General features: G+C 35.1%; 1 protein-coding gene across 7 annotated transcripts in view; it reads right to left on the reverse strand.

The window, feature by feature from the left end:
• Positions 1-13,791, reverse strand: part of LOC111504836 (uncharacterized) — a 1,217,253-nt gene that overhangs the window by 112,413 nt on the left and 1,091,049 nt on the right. For all 7 annotated transcript variants that reach the window (XM_074181149.1, XM_074181148.1, XM_074181147.1 and 4 more), the window contains one exon: positions 8,724-8,921. In XM_074181149.1, coding sequence (XP_074037250.1) covers positions 8,724-8,921 — 198 coding nt within the window. The remainder of the gene's footprint in view (positions 1-8,723; positions 8,922-13,791) is intronic.

The raw sequence follows: 13,791 nt of genomic DNA on the forward strand, positions 1-13,791 counted from the left end.
TTACTTTTCAATTTTATTTGTTCCTTTAGGGATTTCAAATCATATTATATCATATGAGACAATGGAAGTTCGAACTAAAGAAATTCACCATATAACATTTATCAATTACCTTCAAACTCTTAACTATCTTTTGGGCTCATAACCTTCCACGATTGGAAAACCGAAGAATGTTAAATTACCAGAGAAAATGCCTGATTGTTATAAAGGACAAACTGAAAAGTTCACTCCGAACAGTTATTGCGTGATATATCACAAAATAGATATGAAGATCGTCTTTATACTTCTGCAGATTATAATCATGTGTTTGCGAAACGTTCGAAGCACTTTTTGAAATGGACGACTGAGAACAACCAAACAAAAAAAAAAAGAATACAATGAGCCGTGGTTTCGAAAACCAGAATCAACAAATCTCATTGGAATTGTTTGGAAACATTTGATGGCATAAAAAATAAATAATTTAATGGTAGGTAGGTATGAATAGAAAATAAAATAATGATAAAAATCTTTTAAAACAAGCTTTTATTTGAGTGCCCTAAAAAAATCAAAATAAAATGTTAAATCACATCAACCACATTCATTTATGACTTTACAGAATTGAAATTATAATGAATTTATAAGCAATTCCTAATATTTGTAATTAAATAAAAGTGCCGTGAATGCTTAAAATCTGGAACTTTAACTTTTTTGCACACATAGGATTTATCGGGTTTAAAATTTAAAATTTTATTTAAATTCAATCTGACTGAATATGTAGAGATTTCTTCTAGGCATCGCTCACGCTTTTATTATAATTTCAATTCTGTAAAGTCATAAATGAATGTGGTTAATATGATTTAACATTTCATTTTGATATTTTCAGGGCACTTAAATAAAAGCTTGTCATAAAAGTTTTTTTATCATTATTTTATTTTATATTTTTTAGTCTCAATCGATATTATCGATCAATACAAAAGTCCATCCATAAAACCGTGAGTCCTTCAACAGAAAAACTTAAGGAACGGGGAAAACTATTATTAGGTAGGAAGTAGGTAGGTACCTACTCCTCCGGCATACCTTATAGAAGAATTAGCTTGTCATATTTCTTAGTCTATTCATTTCATTGATGGCGTCATTATTACATGGCCGAGTCCCAGTTAATTTCGAACAGTCTAATTCTTCTATCAGGAGGCCTTCTATTGATGTGACCCCACTTAAAGCCTCGTACGCTTGGCCGGCAGCGAACAACTTTGAACTCAAGTATACAACAGCGTGGTCAACCGTACTACCTTGTCGATATGGACTGATGGAATGTCCGTGTCATACATTTGTGCTCTCCGGAAACAGGACCATATAATTTTTATTATAAGACCGATGACACCATTCACTAGACCCTTAGACACATCAACATTGTATCGCAACATCACCTTGGCCCCCACAAATATTTCCAACTCTTTAGGTAACCCACCAGTTTATATCAGATTTAATTTTTTTTCTAGAAATTTATTTTTTTTATTGAAGCCAACCCTGGATGTGGCATCTATTTCACGGTGGGCCTACCAACTGCCTATCATAAACGAATGCGTACACAAAATTTCGTGTCCCTGCTATTTTCCGCTAAGGAGATCTCTCGTACAGAGCCGATCCTGGCAGCAGCATCAGGTCACGTTTATGTCATCGGTTCTGGACTAGCTTGCAAAATATCAGCTCAATCGGATACCGGGAAGTGGGTCAAATTAAAATTAAACTTTACATACATACAAGTCAACTTAAATAAAAGCTTTCAATAAGAAGGACTGAATTCATCAGGAAAATGGTCCCACCGTTCGCATCAAATGAACACAAGTGTTCTCCAGTAATTCACAAATGATACATTTTTCATTAATATCCCCTACCAATTCAGAAGCAACAGGATGAAGTTCCTTTCCCTAAGTAGGAAGCTAACAATAGGGCTTAGATTAAGGTGTGATGTCGCCAACTTTCTAATTCTTGTTGGCCCACGACTGACACAATTACTCTTTGATGTCGGTAAAAACGCCGAACTGAATGAAACTCGATTAAAAATTCATGGGACTACTTGTGTTTTCACGAGGCACATTTCGGGCAAATCCTGAATAATTGAAAAACCTTCATTATGGCTATATTTGGTTAACCACTAACAGCTTTCGTTGGCATGTTAAACTTTTATCTCTTGTCAAATATTCAAAAGCTCCCGCCTTTTAGCTCTGCTTTAGTATCTCTTCAAGGGGATGGGCGGAATGTATCTAGAATATATTTGGATCAATGTGCTCATCGAAAAATCTCCTTTCTAATTACTTATGCCATTCATATTATCTTTGATATTCATGCAACTTCACGTCTTTTCAAAGAAATCGTTGATTTTCAAGAATGATAAGTGATAGGTTCCAGAAGATACAAGGTGAAAGAAAATAAACATCACCAATTTCAAAATATATACGAGGTTTGTTCAAAAAATAGAGTGAATGTAAAAATTTCGCGGGCTACGTATATTCGATTAGCGATTTTGTTGGTGAGATGCATGAAAGTTAGAAGTGTTTTGCATGTTCGGTGATTTTCTGCTATCGATAAAAATTGATAAAAAAATGTACTTAAGATTTTGTATGAAACGAAATTAAGTGCTCAAAACATTTGAAATGTTTGCGTACGAGAGCCCAGGAGGCCAAGATAACAAAAAGCATGCCAATTTTGATCAAATGTCAAGGTTTTATTCACTCTTTCTTCGATTACCGTGGCTTAGTGCATCAGGAGTTCTTGGCACATGGTCGTACGATCAATAAGAAGTATTATGTTGCGTGAAGCAATACGAAAAAAACGTCCGGTATTGCGGAAAAACAATTCGTGACTTTTGTATCACGATAATGCACTTGCTCTCTCGTCATTGCTTGTTTGTAACTTTAAGGTCAAAAAATCACCGTAATCATGCCTCAGCCACCGAGTTCACCAGAATTGGCCCCCTGCGATCCTTTCCTCTGCTCAAAATTGAAAAGACCCATGAAAAGACGGCCTTATCGAATATTTTCGAAAATATTACAGATTCAAAATGCAGGGACACATCGGTTGCGGAGGTACCAGCCGGGGGCCGTCAGCGCGTGCCTATAAATAGCGCTTCGAAGGTCGCGGTTCGTCCTGTGCGTAAGGGCCGCCGTAAACGCTCCAAGATATGTACTGAATAGGTACCTATTCCGGGATCTAGACCTAAACATACATTACGCAAATATGAGAAAACACGCAGAGGACACGTTTGACAGACAGCGACACGACAATTCAGCGCTAAGCGATCTATACAATGCACTGAACAGGGATGACCCCAGATTCCAAGAGAGAGACAAACACAGGAGGCCAACGAGGCAGAACCAGAGACCACCCGGAGAGTCGCTATCAGGCGGCTCCGGTAAGTAAAAAAATTTTCTAACCAGATTTAAATTCATCTCATTTTCAGATTCACTGAGAAACAAAACTTGCTCACGACATAAAGACACTCGGTTAGTTTTTGGCGACCCCATGCAAAAATTTAGTTAGGAAAGTCATGATTAAAGCAAACATTAGATCAGAAAGTAAAAGCACCTAAAGGCTGACTTTCGACCAAAAGAGGTCAGAGGACCGCTCCGGAGGATCGGGGGTGGATAGACGAGATTAGATGTTCTGCACACAGTAACCGTGTGGAGAATATTGCAACTCAGGGCGCTCAACCCGGGAGGGGGCATAAGGGGCGCATGGGGAGGCATGATTAGCAGCGGTCGCACGCGTTTATCGGAGGAGTATCAGTAATAGTATAACCATTGCATCCGGGCGGAGCTGGGCGGGTGCTAGTAATACATATGTAGAATTTATGATGGTTCAAACTTAGTAATTTCATGTCCCATTCATTAAAATATAAAAGTGATATTCCTAGAAAGTTAATTCTGACATCCCTATGAAAGATGACGTGTTACAAGACTGGTTACTCCTGTTTTTTTCCCAAGTATTAATTAAGTAGTTCACCCTGCGTAAGATTTGAAAGAAATAACAGAGCAGCTTTGGTGGAACGAGCTTCCCACGCAGCAAGGTACCACGCGATGAAAACACTTGTTGTGGATTGTTCTAACTACTAATGATCCCTAAAATAGTTGTCAAAATTCACAAGTTCAGAAGGGAAGAGCTGCATAGTTATAGCTGGTCATTGAGGTTTTGAAATTGGGGTTTTTATTCAATACATTTATTTCCAATACCTCCAATACATTCATCTCCCTTACTTTATTGCACGTATTGAAAATTTGCTTGTTTTCTTTATTTATTGTGTGATTTGTTCCTTGTAGATGTCCGTATATGGTTGATTTTTCATCTAATAATACATGGTCATGGTATCTTATGTTGAAATTTCCGGCTATCTAGCCTGTATAAGCTGCTGAACAGTCACCACATTCTCGTCTATATATGCTCGATTTTTTCCCACTTGGATAACATGTTCCTTAGATCACTCTTAGTAATAAATAATATTATTATTGTTGTCAATCATCTCCTAAAAAATAACGCCGGCCGCCGCTGGTCGTCATAAATTAATTGTGACGTGACCAAGACCATGCCCAACTCGACGAGCGCTCGCGACCGTTCTACCGGCTATGATAGACTTCTGAGGAATTCTTTACCGGTTTCGGGATAGTTCGTTTGCTGTATAGATATAAGAGCGACGCACATCGAGATCGTGGAATTCAAGTTTAGTGGACAGTGCGGTACAGAGAGCTCTAATAAGGCGATAGGCATTTGAATAATCGAGTTCGATTAATGTACAGTGTAGTCAATTATTATTAAGTCCACGGGAAAACGTAATATCATATTAAATTTGAAAAACAGTTTTTTATGTTTTCGGAGAGCTTTCTCGAATAGCTGATGCTAGCATATTTTTTAGCTTCTTTAGGTTCATCATAATTTGAATGAAGTTCGTTCCTGAATTTTCGGTTTTCATTGGAGATCAGTTTCTCAATTGAGTTGACTGGAATATTGTTATTAGATGCTATCTGTTTTATGATCTTCATTTCTCCTTGGAAAACCATCTCTGATGACTGAATCATGAATGACAGAAATGAAGTATATATACATGAAGAACATGAAGAACCTATAGAAACTGACAAATAAGCATAAGCTATTCGGGAAAGCTCGCCGAAAACATAAAAAACTATTTTCACAAAATCAAACATAGATATATCATTTCCTAGTAAAAATAATTCAGGAAACGTGTAATTTAACGCAAAACCCAAAAGACATAAATGGAAAATATTGGTCATATACAAGGTATTCCATATTCAATGGTCTATTAGACGTATCTAGAGAACAAGAAAGATGAGAGTTTTAAATTTTGGTCACCGATTTAAATGGTTGAGATCTATCGTTTGAAGATATTTTCATTACCGCAATGTTGCCACATCTACATGTAACAGACATCAACTTGGAAATTTCAAATAGAACACCGTATATATTATGTCATTTTGAATTCTGCATCAAAATTCAAATCGCTTTTGTTGAACATGTTCTATACCTATCTCTCTTCGTTTTCAAAGTATTGATTATTTTGTAATTTTTTTTGGCGAAAACATGGTATTTTTGATATTTAATATCGCAAGAATTAACTGATACATCGAACTCAACTTCTGGCAATATTGGGATAAGATATAGTGGTTGTTATTTCAGAACGGAACTCAAATCTTATTTTATATAGAGTGTCTGAAAAATACGTCTCTATTCGTATCTTTGATAAACGACCATAACTAATTTTCTTCAAATGGAATACCCTGTGTATTATTTAATTTTTGAATTTAGCCAACCAATGTGAACAACTTTGATCAACTATGTCCTATACCTATCTCTAACCGTTTATGAGATATGAACTATTTAAAAAAAATGCTCCTATGCAAGCATAACATTTCCAATAAAATCAAAAATGAAGTGCATAATACACACATTCTTAAAATTTCAGCGTAGGTCTCGGGCCTTCGAAAATTCACTCCTTCAATACATATGGTGTAACTTTTTCTATTTCCAATCATCTACTCGAATATCAAAAAAGTTTCATACATTAATTTTGAATTTCTCAACACAATTTCGGCAAGGATAATGGTATGTCATGATCTAAGTCTGATTTAGAAAACAAAATAAAGGATTTGACAATGACTTATTCAAAACTAATTAATACAGTTTATTGTATGATTTTCACTATAAAAGGTTTTACAAAAACCGCGACACGCATTTCGCTATATAATAGCTTTCTTAAGCGTAAACTGTCCGACTGTCATATTGACAGTAGTGAGTCCGGTGATTCGTGATATGGAAAATTAAAAGAACACGATATTTTTATGCTTATCCTCATACATCAGTATCTAGTGTTGCGGTTGATTTGGGAATATCTCGAATTTCTATATGGAGAATTTCACAAAAACATAATATGCATGACTATAAATTAATTGGGCTGCAAGTTTTGCATGAATATGAATCACCAAAACGGGTAGAATTTTGCGAAATGGGACTAACATGGACATACGAAGATCCAAACTTTTTGAAAAAAATAATATGGACTGATGAATCACAATTTTAACGTGAGGGAATATTCAATTGTCGAAATAATCACTTCTGAGCAAAGGGGATTCCAACAAAAATTCAGTTTTAATGTTTTTTGTATGTTCATGGATGATAAAGTTTCTATTTGCATTTATGAAGAAAAGTTGAATTCCGAAAAATATTTTGATATTCTGAGATCGACCGTGAGTATTTTCTGAACTTGTCTCGGAATTGTTGGTATTAGTTGAATGGAGCTCCTAGACATTGCAGACATGAAGTGAGTAAGGAACTAACTGATATGTTCGAAGATCGGTGAATACGTCGTTTGGGTCCTTGGATTTGACCGCTTCGGTCACCAGATCTGACTACCCTAGATTTTCACCTCTAGGGAAAAATTAAAACACCTATCAATACGAAACAGGAACTGAAAGATGTGTCTCCGAGAAAGTCAAGGCGACGGAAATCCGCAGAGCCACGATGACTGATCGCTTAATAACATCAATCCATCAATATTCACAAGTAAATGGTCAGCATTTCAAGTAACTAATTTACTGAATTTTTGTCATATCAGTATCAAATGTCAAATAATTGCGAAGCTAGTTTCACAATATTATCTCTCAATTTCTGGTGTAGAAAAATTTTTTTTGTTATCAATTTAATTTTGAGAAGTGTTCGTTCTTGTGTCGAAATAGTAATGTTTGTCATACACCCTCTATGAAATTTCAATCATGTATTTCATTAAACTATTCTGAACTAATGTAAAGTCATTATACATTATTCGAATTTTGTATTTGAAATGTTATATTTGTATAGAGGAAAAAATTATAGAAGAATTCATATCTCATAAACGGTCAGAGATAGTTATAGGACATAGTTGATAAAAATTGTTCACATTATTTGACTGAATTCAAAAATTGAATAATATACAAGGTGTTCCATTTGAAAAAAATTATGTATGGTCGTTTATCGAAGATACAAATTGATACGTATTTTTTAGACACTCTTTATGAAATAAGATTTGAAATCCATTCTGAAATAATAACCACCAAATCTCATCTCGATGTTGCCAAAAGTTGAGTTCGATGTATCAGTTAATTTTCGCAAAAAAAAAATGAAATGATTAATATTTCAATGTTCGATAAAAGTAATTTGGATTTTGATGCAGAATTCAAAAATGATATAATATATAGGGTGTTACATTTCAAATTTCCAAGTTGATGTCTGTTACATGTAGATGTGGCAACATTGCGGTAACAAAAATACTTTCGAACGGTAGATCACAACCACTTACATCGGTAACAAAAATTTTGAACTCTCATCTTTTTTTGTTCTCTAGATACGTCTAATAGACCATCGAATATGAAATACCCTCTATAGACTAAAATAAAGTGACTGATCAGCACCTTATATAGGCCAGACAGGCTGAAATTTCACTATGAGATACCGTGAGCATGTATTACCATATGAAAAAATAAGCTATATACATGGGCATCTACAAGAAACAAACCACACAATGAATAAAGAAAACATGAAAAGTCTCCATATGCGCATATGTGCAATTAAAGGGGGATGCATTTGTTAAATTCAAAATTGAAAACCCTCAATGACCAACTAGAACTTTGCAGCTCTTTCCCCGTTTGAATTTGCGAACTTTGACAACTACTTAAGTATTCATTAATAGTTGGAGCAATCCACAAGTAGTGTTTTTGGATCAAAAGTTGATAATTTTGATATGTTATAAAAATTGAATAATTATTGTTTTGGTTTTGATAATAGATCATTTCTTTATTTCAGGTACCAGATGCACATTGACTATATCATTGTATATTTATTATCATGGATGTTAATATTTCGTATTGATATCCAACTCCTATTGTATTTTACTTCAAATAGTATTTGATTGTGAAAAATATAGAAAAGAAACGAAAATTAGAAAATAATAATCATCAAAATCGAAGCTGCTCCGGAGGTCTATTCATTGACGCGACTAGTAAAGGTTCTGTACATATAATGAATGTCAAATCTTTCATAAAATATTTTCAAGGCGTGGAAAATGGGCACCTACAAATTCCACCAACACTGACACGTTCAACGAAGCGCGTCCTCGCGAAAAAAAAGCTCTTTCAAAAGTACAAAATCGATTGCACTCCAGCGCACATTACATCCAGTAGCCCGTGCCAAAAGCAGAAAAAACTCACCGCCGATAACCACGCTGTTTTGTTCTGATGCGACTTGCTGGACGATTTACTGCTGCTGGGTTTGTTAGTTGGCTTTGGGGTTGATTTGTTTGCCGCTGCTACAACGGCTTGCGATTGTCTCTGGGTCTGTTCCATTATTTGATGTATCAGATCGAGCTGTTGTTTGGTTAACCCGTCATTGTTGCCGTTGCTTCCACTCTGTAATGAAAACATGATGATCAATATTGCGATAATGAAACTTCATTACCGCCCGAAGGAGGTAAGCTGGTTTCGACAATATTTTTGTACAACGCTCACAAAGTAAAGAATAATTCTATTCGTTCCTTCATTAAAAATATGTTTCGAGGTGTATAACAATATAGAACAAGTTCTGATAAAAATACCAAATCCTTGCCTCTACCTACGATTTTGTAGATATGTATGGCATATAAAAGACGACAATGATGTATCATAAGTTATCATTTTTTTAATTATGTATCACAAGTTATCATTCTTTTTCGAAAAATTGGATATATTAAAAAAAGTATTCTTATTATAATAGGCTTGGACTTTGATGTTTCCAAATTTGACTTTCATTTTGTTATTGAACAAGTCATTGAATTTTTGGTAAAAATGGTTTTCATGAAAGAAGAAAAAAGAAGAAAAGAAGAAAAAAGAGTTATGATACAAATTTATTACAAATACGATAGAAACAGTGTTGGAACATCGGAAATGTATTAACTTGTTTCCCGAAAAACGACAACCACATCGAACTATGTTCAAGTTATTGGTTCAGAGTTTGGTTCATTTGAAAAACCGAGGACAAAATACGGAGACAGAATGGAACCAGGAAACTAAAAGAAAATTTGATAAATGAGGTATGTTTGAGGTAAGTTAGATATTGTGTCCTTTTCAATGAACAAATAACAATAATTAACTCAAATGTGAAGACAAAAGTAAATCGCAGCAAATGCTCAAAATGCTGGCCTTGTTCATGATTACTCAACTGGGCCATTCTTTGAATATTATTCACTGCACGAATGATTTCCCTCCTCCTCAATCTTCCTTCTCAATCTCCTCAATATTTTGATATTCCCTCTGCCCATAAACTCTTATATACTCAGTATACCACATAAGAATGTACCCACAACACGTATGTCTGGGGACCTAGCCGGCCACCTCACCGGCCTATTATTCCCTATCCACGTATCACCAAACCTTTCAGTCAGGTAATTAGATACTCGTCTGGTAGTGTGCGGTGGAGCACCATCATGTCGAAACCAGATGTTGTTATAGTTAGCCAAAGGTAGATCATCCAAATAGTCCTCGAAAATCGACATTTAGAACTGGTTATTGGTTTCTCCATTCAGAATTCCGTCAAATTTCTATCTTTGTAAATCCCTGCACACACGTTGATAGTAAATCGCACTTGTGGTCAAATTTCTCGGAACTACCTGGGGTTATTTATGTTCCAAATGTGTTAGTTATTCGGTTGAATATTCCACAATTCGTAAAAGTACTTTCATCTGTCCAAATGACATGTGATTCTCGTCTTTCGGGATACAACTTTAAATACATTTCCGATGTTCTAATATTGTTCCTATCGTAATTGCAATAAATTTGTATCATGTCTCTTTTTTCTTCATTCGTGGAAGCCATTTTTCGCCAAAAATTCAATGACTTGTACAATAACAAAATGTCATTGAGTGTAACAAAATGAAAGTCAAATTTAGAAACATCAAAGTCAAAGCCTATTAGGATGACAATTAATTTTTTTCAATATCTTCAATTTTTCGAAAAAGAATAATAACTTATGATACATCATTGAAAAGGTAAAATCTGGTTCTATTCAAAATAGAAAGAATCCAATGTAGCGGCCATAAGAAAAATGAAAGTTGATGATTGTCGCCGGAAGACGAAACGGCGGATAGCAAATATGAAAACACCATTATATAACAGGGAAAAAGTGGCAATGCGGAAGTGCAATTCATTTTCGAATCCTTCGAAAAAAGAAGCCAGAAAAAAATTAAAACTATTTTCCGAAATTTTTGTTTTTTCCGGATATCTCCGGATATACTTGGAATTTTAGAACTCAACGGCATATTGTTAGTCAGGTAAATACGCAATTTTGCCCCAATTTAACCATCTTCGTATCTCTCATAGTTTCCGAGATCCCGATGATGAGGATCGAATTCGAAACACCTTGTATAGGAAGACAATGTACAGGTTCGAGGGTGGTTTGGAAAGTTTCCGATGTCAAAATGAAAATAGCAGCACTTGTAAATAAAAGATAGTGAATTTCGGTGTAACTGATCAAAGTTTCAGCCATTTTGGATGCATAGTTGTTATGTAACAGTCGTTTGAATGAGTTGATATGAGTTCATTTATGAAAATGTACTTCAAAAGCACAAGTTGATGGATTATTAGAGCTGATAAAAACATCTAGCCAGTGGAAATTTCGGTCTTGAAGATCCTGTAATGCCAAACTATGCGTGGCTCAGATTGTTTCCCAACATTTATCGGTAATTCACTCAACACTGAAATGAGTTTGTGGTCAGAAGATCCCAATGGAGACCTAACGGTGACTGTGTAATGTTCTGGATTGGTTGTTAAGTATAGATCTAGAAGACTAGCATATTCTCTATCACGGCCAGGAATCCTGGTTGGATGATTTATAATCCGCATAAGTTCAATGATTATTGGAAAAGCCTCAGCTTCGTGACCTTGTTCGTCCTTGTTATTTGAAAATTCGAGCCATTCGATATTGTGGACATTTAAGTCATCGAACATGAAGATTTTGGTACTGGGATGATTGATTTGCAAAAGTCAACGGTTTTTGCAGAAAGTCAACGGTTTTTGCCAGGCGAAGGTTAAATATGTATATGTAGCAAGTGAAAAATTATTGAAACTACGGAAATAACCACATAAGTTGAAGAACTGGATGAATAGATACAAGATTACGGAAATAGTGAAAATTCATCATTAGTAATTACACCAAAAAAAAGTTATTTAATACTAACATAAAATCGGAGTTCCGAAGACCAGATATTCAATCTGAAATAATACACCTCTTTACTGGTTTTCACATAATATTCCAGCAAAAAATAATTAAATTCTCCAAGTAGGAGAGTTTATTTTTTAAAAAATATCTTAAAATCTGAAATGTCCCGTATTTTCGAAGTAAGTAGTTTATTTAACAGTGAGATTAAGTTATATTTTGGTGAATCTTCAAAGTGTGTGGTGTTTTGCGATTTGCAATTCTCAGAAGATAACCATGCTTGGTTTCATAATTATGCGAGCTCAAATTAGATTCAGAATATGGGTTGTTGTTTTTAATATACATGACACCTTCGAAAATGTTAGATACTGTGATCAGAAGTTTTTGCGCAACAAATACTGGGCTACGACTTTCTTGGTAATCCACTCCAAAATCAGTCTTATGGTTCGTTTCTGCCGCCGGATGAAGATTCAGAAGATATTTTTTGTTCTTTCCCAACTCATGACGAGTAGTAAATGTATGAATATACCATGACATAGTAAATATACAATGAACCTGCAGTTTTTCATGCGTTTCATGGCAGAGAAGTCTTTAATTCTGTAGACACAATGTTCATGTGGGAATCCCAGGTGAGTCTATCGTCCAAGTGAACACCTAAAACTTTGTGATCTAAGAAAAAGTAAATGGTTATTTTTTTTCGAAAGAAAAAAAATATTTTCACTGTTTTGATAAAAATCGGTTTTGCTGACACCAAGAACTGAACTCCTTCATCCAATTTATCTTTCAAATCCTTTATCTCATGAAATTGTGACAGCTGTATCGTCAGAATATATTGTGCTATGCGTATCCATGATGAACTGAATCATTTACATACAGAATAAAGATAAGTGTGGTCCCAAAATCGATTCCTGTCGCACCCCCAGTTGACTTGCATATGGATTGGATTTCACATCAATGCATCTTTGGTCTGTCATGTGAAACGACGAAATTGAAAATGTCCTGAATTCTCAGTAATGATATATCAATAGCTAAAATTCAGGGCATATCGTATCGAATGCCTAATTTCCTTACATTAGCGATTTCCATGATGGAGCTACATCAAATTTTGCATTAGAAGTAAGGACCTATCTGGGTCTTATCCGTTAATTGGTATATTATATAGAGCTATTGTTTGGTTAACCTGTCACTGCTGCCGCTTCCTCAACTCTATATTGAAAACACGACGATCAATATTGTGATAATGCACTTCATTACCGCCTAGAGGAAATGCGAATAACTCAATAATATTTTTGTACAACGCTCACAAAGAAGGCTGCATATTATGGAAGTTTTTCACGTTTAATTTTACACGATGAACTATTTTTCTAGTCTCTCTTATAGCAAGCTCCATTTCGAAAATGAACGATGAACAATAATGACTGAATGAAAGGACGTAAATAAAGTAAATAAGAAACCCTCCATGAAAAGCGCTGAAGGACACATAAAGGGAATATAAAATAAAAAATGTTAACGTCGTAGAAAAATGAGTTCCAGTTTGAAATATTCATGTAATCATTGAATGAACATTACAACAATTTCAGACATAATCATTCTAATTCTACCTGAGTAAGGAGGGGCAATTTTTTGTACTAGGAGGAGGCATAAAGTCCAATATAAACTATAAGCAATTTATTGTGGTCTGTGAAAAATGCAATATTCAAAATGAGAAGTATATTTGGTGGTGTTACTCAAAATATTCGCCTCACACTGTTTGTTTGTATCAGAAAAATAACTTTACTTTGCCAAAGAAATCAATACTTCTGATGCAAATTCATCTCTCCCACAGCTTCATCACACTCCAGCACTTGGCAACCCACTGCCTGAACTGGAAACAACTTTAAGAATTTTTCCGTTCGTTCAGGACCTCGCTAAAATCAATCACCTACAGACCAATTTTGGAGTATTACCCCTCGTCGGTGTAGGACAAAACCAACCAAGGCAGCTGTGCTGTTTGGTACTCTTCATCATCAAGACTTCACCACAAATACGGAACATGCGTTCAAGAATAAAACCATTCGATCACAATGAAGCAGTGTCACCTCCACAAAAAAA

Source organism: Leptinotarsa decemlineata, unplaced genomic scaffold (assembly GCF_025532065.1).
Source record: "Leptinotarsa decemlineata unplaced genomic scaffold, Ldec_3_MD MMD2_tig00026307_RagTag_RagTag, whole genome shotgun sequence".
Taxonomy (NCBI): Eukaryota; Metazoa; Arthropoda; class Insecta; order Coleoptera; family Chrysomelidae; genus Leptinotarsa; species Leptinotarsa decemlineata.